Genomic DNA, 7,914 nt, shown 5'->3' with positions numbered 1-7,914 from the left:
AATCACGTAAAGTACAAGGAGCTCAAAATGTGCTTGTTAATTTCCACCGCTGGGAATGCAAATGGCCTTCAGAGCAGCATTACAGTGGCGTTGCGGCCTCCTCCGCGTTGTTACAGGATAGTTATTTTAGCCCTTTACACTCATCTTTCAAACCCTCTGTCCTCTCTGTCCGAAATGTGTACTCTGCTGTCCTCAAAGGAGTTTCCACCGTCCTTTAAAGGAAGACAGACTGCCGCATCTTGCCCTGCGGGGTTTGCTCTTGTCCTGGCCATGTTTGGTGTCCTGATGTATGGATCTGTGTAGCTGTCACTAGGCTTCGCATTGCTCTTCTCATGTTTGGTGAGTGGTTTTTAAGAGGACCTGTTTCTGACTTGCACTGAGACGCTTTGTTTATTGGAGATACTCTTGAGCGACACTCCAGCCACTTAAGGGATGACTTATCACATCTCCACTGCTTTTCTCCTCTGTGTCAGTCTGCTCTTTCTCCAGCTGCTGTGTAGAAAAAAAGCCCGCGTCGGATAGCTGCAAGCTTTTAAAGCTTTCCTGAGATGTTTGCACTTGTCTTTCACTTCAGTGCTGTTTGGCACAGTCTCAGCCCTGTGGTGAAGAGTCCTAATAAACCCACACTTTTCTTCTGCTTCACTGGACATGTTTGTAAAGCTGTCTGTAGGCAAGTGGTCCTGTTCTCTTTCTCTACAATGATGGCAGGGAGTACAATGTTATACTTACCTGAGCGTAATGGCCAAAACTATTAAAATAAGACACAGGTTCACATTAAAAAAAAAAATTCCTTTAAAGCAGAAGCATTACACAGAAAATATTTGTTGAAATAATATGCTTTTTTTCACCTTTTGAAGATTTTTGACCTTTGGTCAAAGTTTTGTTCTGGTTGCTGGCCAATGAAGTTCCAAAAATTCAATTATCATATGCAGCAATGAAATTATATGCAAGCGAAAACTGCACAGTGTAAGGATTTCTTAACTTTAAAAGAACATTTTCGAGAATTGAATAAAATGTCAGCAGATCAGAGTTTCTCAGAGTTTAATAGTTCCAAGTAAAACGCTTAGATAATGTCTTTTACTTTTTCAGTTCCTTTGCCTTCTCTAAAACTCACAAACAATAGTTTTTGTGTTCCTTTGCTGCACTTTGTGTTTGCTCTGTTTATTTTTTGTGTTTCATTAAACATTTCAGGGCAAATTCAAAGAAAAACTCAAAAAAACGATCAATTGTCATGGCGTATTGTTACAAGGAAATTCAGTACATGGATTTTTTAAGATTACACTGCAGCTAAAATATTATTTTCATTGTTAATTAATTGAATGATTTTTTTTAAATTAATCAATGAATCATTTAGATGACAGAATGTCAGAAAATACTTTTTTTTTTAAAATCACAATTTCATAGAGCCCAAAGTGATGTATTCAAATGTCCTGTTTCATCTGAACAATACTCCAAAGTCCAAAGATATTCAATTTAGAAAGATATAATACACACTAAAAGCAGAAAGCCATCACAGTTGTGCAGCCGGAATTATAGTAGCGGATGTTTGGCATTTTTGTTCCATAAATGACTTTTTTAACAATTTATTGATCATTAAAATAGCTGCTGATTGATTTTCTTTCAATCACCTAATTGGTAAATCAACTAACATTTTTCAGCTTTTAAATATTCAGCTCTAAAATAAAAATGTTATGGCTTTATACCATCAAAATAGACACGGTATTGTCAGACTGTTAGCTTAAGTAAATTAGTTTGCCAAGTAGTTGACAGGCGTTTAAAACAAAGATTTATTCAAATTGTTCAAATATTTGAAGCCACTTTAAATACATATGGTGTAAGCCATGGCTGCGTTTGGAGCAAAGGTACAGTTACAGCAGAGAGGTCACTGCAGGGCCAGTGAAAAAGGGATCGCATTCCTCTCATTAGCACAAACTATTACAAGCCGCCAGTGACAGGGAGCGGAGAAGTTTACTGGTCCACTGTCTCAGTGGATAGATTAAGGATGAACAAATGGACTCCTAAGCAGCGGCAGTTAAACTGTGGTGTATCGAGCCGGACCAGGACAGGAGCGGAAAGGAGAGGGCCCACTGGGGAAATCAGACAGGAAGATGGGGCTGTGAGAGGGTGAAGTCTCCACCAAGGCCTGCCGTTTCTTGCGGTCATGCCTCTGGTAGCGGAAGTTAAAGGGCGGACGCAGTGCCACGGGGCCTCCAATCTCTTCAGACGATGAATCGAATGGCCCAGCAACTGGTGGTTGTTGTTGCTGGACGACTAGCTCTTCAGAGGTCTCACTGGAAGAAGAGGTGAGGGGCCTAGAGGGTTTGACCACAACTGGGGGGTCAAAGGGCTCAGGGTGAATGGGTGTGGGGTCAAACGGCGCTGGTTGAACAGTCGGGCGCGATGTTGGGTCAGAGGGAACAGGCGTTGGTTCATTTCCCGGGTCATCGATCGAAGGAGGGGCTGGGGTTGGGCTCCCTGGGTCTTGGGGGAGGTTGTGAATCTGCGGCTGCAATGGTGTGAGGATGTCCACATTCTGCAAACAAATAGAAAAAGATCAAACCAGACTGAAATGTTAGAGACTCACTCCACCAGCTGTGAAAAGATTCATGCAATATTACATTACACGCCACGACTGAAGAAAGAAGCGAGAAGGCAACATAATTATAGCACAGAACCATATAATTTTATATGGTTAAACACACACAAGTGCAACACGCATCTGAAGACACAAGCACAACAAGTGAGATATGACAGAATAATTATATGGCCAGTGGCATCCATTCAGAAAGTCAAATCATCATTTTAAACGTTGATTTAGTAAAATCTGAATCAAAACACAGCATAAAACATTCATCAAATCAAGGTCACACGATAGCTTATTACATTCTCAGCTCGCAGTCCCACACTTTCACCACTGTCCCATCACATTTTACTTAAGTTTTTGCATATTCAAATGCGAACTGCAGTTGAAAGCATCCTCAAAAATCTAATTTATTGAAAACCGTTGAAATATTGAAGCATCATGTAAATAAGCTGGAGTTTTCATTGTTTTACGCTTTCTTCCATCCGTCTTTAATTTGGACATTTTGATTATGTGTATTTGTTGTCTCTTTTTGGCTCATTTAAGAAATTATTGCTTCCACTTTGGCTTAATTGGCTTTAAAAAGGTAAATATTTCTTAATTGTTTCTTGTACCTGTACTTTGAACATCTCACAGGACACCTGCACATCAGGGTAGGTGTTCATGTCTCCATGCACAGATCCTGCACAGAAACCTGCAGTCTGCGACGAGAAGACAAGACATTTTGTTATTTCTTTTACAATACTGGGTCAATCCAAAAAAATAAAAAATAAAAAGCAAAACGATAGAGCAGGGATGGTGAAAAAAAAAATTGTTTTTTCAGCATAGAAAACCTGTCAGCCTTCTTTAATAAAATAATCAATTACTGCAGCCTTTTTAGTGAAGGAAGTTTTAAAAGTAGGAATTAATCTGTCATGTCATCAAGTAGCTCTTCCAGGAACTGCCGCAGTGATGGTAAACAAGATGCTGGCAGTATTTGAGTTTTTAGATCAACATCAATTAGTTTCATAACGGTGCCAGATTGTTCTCATAGCAATCCACTTTTTTAAGTGAATGGAGCACCTTCAGACAGTGTTGTTCTGTGATATCTCTGATTTGAGCCTCTTTGTCTTCACATCTTTCTATCAATACTGTCTGAGAGGATAAGCCATTGCGTGTGTGGATTTTTGTTCAAGTATTAAACTACATTTTTCCAAAAAAAAGGAACAATTATGCGTTCCTGTAGAGTTTACTTCTTAAGCTAAATTATACCATTTAAAGACCTATTGTTTTATCTGAAAAATGCATTGTCACAAAGCTGAAAACAGGGTTATTTTGGTAATCCTTCAGAAGTTGACATTTGGTAGATACATGGTTTTTTCAAAATGGCAACAGTATGTTTAATATTTCTAGGTAATGTCAAATTTGGAATATGTTGACTTTCTGGAGCACCTCTGTGTCAGAGTTGAGCGTCAGTCTCTGGCAGGTGCCTCTTTCTGTCACTCCCTCTGGACACTCTTGGACTGTGTACTCCACAAAACTGGCTTTCACTGGCACAGTCTGAAATAGGAATGGTATATGGTAAGAAAAGGGTAAAATTGCACAAATGAACGCACAAAGACACAGTCACCGGCAGACGCGGAGGGAGTATGGTTTTTGCTGTAATGTAATGGCTATCGGTTTGGTCTAAGAGCACAAATGGTGTTACCTAAGCCGAACTATCATGTGCAAAGAGGAGCAATACACTAAGCTTGAGTCCGCGGGAGAATCCAGGTGTACCTGCACTGCAGCTCTGGTGACCTTCTTCACCCCGAGTCCTGCAGCAAGTTTGGACCGTCTCTTATAGGACGCTAGAGTGACCTGAGCAGTGTTCAAGGCCTGTGGGCTGTCTGTGGGAAGCAGGACGGGGCAGGTTGGACAGGTCTGCTGGAGCTTCTCTGTGGGATCTGCAGGGACCAGACAGTAATACAGATGATCAAGTAAACATTCACACTGAAATTACAACTAACAAAATGTTGTATGCAGAAAATATTGGGCAGAAATGCATGGACATGGAATAAAAGCATTAGATAGTAGTATTAAGTAAAAGCTGAATTAGTAAGAAAACATGTTTTGGAACATCTGTTGTTAATGGTTTGATAAAGCTCCTATGCACCAACCCACACAGGTGATTTTATTTTTGGCAGGATTGTGTGTGTGTGTGTGTGTGTGTGTGTGTGTGTGTGTGTGTGTGTGTGTGTGTGTGTGTGTGTGTGTGTGTGTACAGATCATGCTTGATTGATATCATTGGTTGTGAGGGAAGAGCAACATAAGGCTTCAAGATTAAAAAAAAAAGGGGGGGGTTGGTGCATAAGTGATTTAATATAATAAGCAAAATCTCAGTTTGGGTTCATAGTGAAACCAATACACATTTTCGCGACCGCCATTTTGATCTGTTATAGCAGGAAATGCACAGGTGTAATTAATTACATCTTCTTCTTGAGCTTCTTGAGCACACCAACAATTACAATCTGTGTATACAGCTGCCATTCTGGGCAGTTTGTATGAGACTGATGTATGAACAGTGTGATAGCCAGTAATCTAGCTGTATGTTGATGTTACCCGGCACTAGAACGCAGTCGTAGCTGTACAGGTAGGTGTAGCCCTCTGGTGTGTGGAGAATGGTGGTGTTGCAGGTGCCAGAGATTTGCTGAAAATAATAAAACAGTCACAGCCACCATCAATAAAAGGATCTGACAACATGTGATATGAATTAAAACAGTAAAACTCCAAGAAGAAAAAAAAAAAAAGACTTTAAATGTGCGTGTGGTCTTGTGCTTCTATCAGTGCGAGGACCAAAGTGTTCAGTTTGAGGACATTGTTGGGAAGTGAGGACATTTTGGCTTTTCTTTACTTCTTCAAAGGGCTGCTTGTGGGCAAGACTCTGGTTTTTGGTTTCAAGTTAGAAAAGAAACCCAAAATGATCATATAGCCTGACATTATTTGTTAGTATCAAACAAAACATCTGCCAGTGCCTACCAATGACCTGATATAAGCCATGACACTTTAGATATTCAAGATAATGGTGCTTGAAGCCAGAGCATTTTTCTAATAGGATAATGTAGGGATTGCATTATGTCAGTGAGGGCGCTCCCATGTAATGTACAAGTACAAACACGTGTGCTTGTTTGTAGATGTTTGCATATGTGTGTGTGTGTGTGTGTGTGTGTGTGTGTGTGTGTGTGCACGTGTCCTACTGTCTCCATGAAGGCTCTGACGTCACAACGTTTCCATGGTTTTGGGCTGCCTATGTGACACTTGGTCTCCAGGACGTCAAGGTCCAGGTAATACACATTGCCTGCTGGGCCCTGACATGCAAAAAGCAAACAAAATGAATAGAGAGAGAGGAGGAACGAACAATTCCAGCAGTAAGACAACGTTACAAAATCGAAGCATCGAATTTAGTCCTCTGTCAAGTACCTTAGTTCGTTCAGTTACATCTTTAAGAAACCATTAATTAACACTTTTTTCATTGTTGAGTTTGAGCTGTAGCACTGAAAACTAGTGTTAACACTTTAACACTGCAATCGCAGCCTTTTCAGGTCATGACGTTGGGCTGAGCCTCTTAAAACCTGATGTATCCCACAGTCGGGCTACAATAGCCTTCAGCAGCTGACAGCGTGGAGTTCATAAAGCCTGTCGTGCAAGGTTTGTCCCAGCGGTCCTGGACCGAAATGACCTGGACTTTATTAACAGTCACTTCAGGCCTAAAGGCCTTTTTTCATGAGGCGTGAAAGAGGATGGCCTCTCATTTCATGACATAACATTACTTACTCCAATTTTAACATTACATTTATTATAAGCAGCATGCACTGATGGTGGTCATTTACAGTAAAAGGCAGAAAACAAATATTTATGTTTGTTTTTAGTCTTTAGTGGTTGCACATTAATGTAACTGCTGCTATTTTTCATGTCTGATGTAGTCTAGTGGTTCCCAAACTGAGGTCTGGGGACTCCAATAAGTCCTTGAGAGGCAGAGTTTAATTTTATCATCGTTTCCCACGAGTGAGAGTCGGCAGATTGTGACAAAAGTAAGATGATGATTTCGGATTAGAACTTTGACCGTGCACAGTCATTTTTAACAACCGAACATAAATCTCATCAAAGGGAGTCCCACTGACATGAAGACTGGCCACGGCTGGTTAGATCTATCTGTGTGGGACTCTTTTTTTCACAAGGATGTTTGGGCATTCCAGCAACAAAAGAAGGGAAAATAACATTTCCACACCACTTCCATTGTTAAACATGGTACAAATCACCGCCTGACAGAAATGCAAAAACAACCCCGGGCAGCTTTTCCCAATGAGCATTTGTCTCTGTACTGACCTGAGCATGCAGGTGGACATTTGCAATGCGGTTGAGGGCAAACTTATAGCCTTCATGGCGATCTTCGTTGATGTAAGTGACAGCCAGGCGAGACAGCTTCTCCACTGCTTTGTCATTACAGGGGATAGGAGCAAGTTCACTGGGCGCCAGCGCGAAACCCTCACCGTAAACAGTGGATAGCAGGGATAATAGCAGGACTACTGTGCAGACGGACTCGACCATGGTGGCAGAGGTTCACACCGGGACTGAAAGAGAGAGCTGGTTTAAAGTCAAGTTTGTTCTCTGGTGTTTGCGTTCGGTGGAGGCAGTGACTTTTGGAATCAAAACAGGACAGAGATGTTGAAATGAAGCCAAGGACAAAGTTTATTTAATGGCAGGGAGCTGATACTTGTGAATGAATGTTGCAGTGATTCGTTTAAACTGGGGAACACTCAGTCATAGACAAACAGAAAGAATGTCAAAGATTTAATTCATAATACTCCTATGTTTATATGTTGCAATAATAACATTTAAGGCTGTTTTATTCCTTTTAATCCTGACCTCTGAATTTAAAGTACAGAATTCAGAATACCTTCAGAAATAAATGCAAATTAACCAATTTTGTATAAACAAAATATTTAATAAAATGTCAAAAGTTACTGTACAAAGAAAATGCTTCAATATGGTGAAATAAAAAATACAGACATAAAATGTACGCTTGACAACAATTATTCAAACCTTTAGATGAATTTAAATTAGTTCCTTAAACAAAATAAAAAACAAATGCGATGCAACTGTGTTTAATTTGCAGTGTTCACATGACCTGAAATAACCAAGGAATTATGGTTTTACTGCAAAAAAAGGGGCTGTTGTTTTCCCAATTCTTTTTCACAGCGGTGTTGACAAGAGAGCTGTCTGAGAACATCAGAAATGCTATTATCTAAAAGCATAACAATTCCAAAGGCTACAAGGCAATCGCCAAAGATCTTGTAATCCCTGTTTCAACAGTT

The 7,914-nt window shown here is 40.3% G+C and overlaps 1 protein-coding gene across 1 annotated transcript; it reads right to left on the bottom strand.

Annotated features, from left to right (window-relative positions):
- Positions 1 to 1,387: 1,387 nt before the first annotated feature.
- si:ch211-262h13.5 (uncharacterized protein LOC571127 homolog) lies at positions 1,388 to 7,158 on the bottom strand. Its single transcript, XM_040127978.1, has 7 exons — positions 6,926 to 7,158; positions 5,797 to 5,907; positions 5,162 to 5,249; positions 4,340 to 4,506; positions 4,013 to 4,120; positions 3,196 to 3,282; positions 1,388 to 2,533 (listed from the first exon to the last, which is right to left on the bottom strand). Exons 1-7 carry the CDS (start codon positions 7,145 to 7,147, stop codon positions 2,033 to 2,035), a joined length of 1,284 nt encoding a protein of 427 aa, XP_039983912.1. The 5' UTR covers positions 7,148 to 7,158; the 3' UTR covers positions 1,388 to 2,032.
- Between the last annotated feature and the right edge of the window lie 756 nt (positions 7,159 to 7,914).

Source organism: Xiphias gladius, chromosome 6 (genome assembly GCF_016859285.1).
Source record: "Xiphias gladius isolate SHS-SW01 ecotype Sanya breed wild chromosome 6, ASM1685928v1, whole genome shotgun sequence".
Classification (NCBI taxonomy): domain Eukaryota; kingdom Metazoa; phylum Chordata; class Actinopteri; order Istiophoriformes; family Xiphiidae; genus Xiphias; species Xiphias gladius.
The sequence above is the reverse complement of the archived record's forward strand: the minus strand, read 5'-3'. Positions and strand labels throughout refer to the sequence as shown.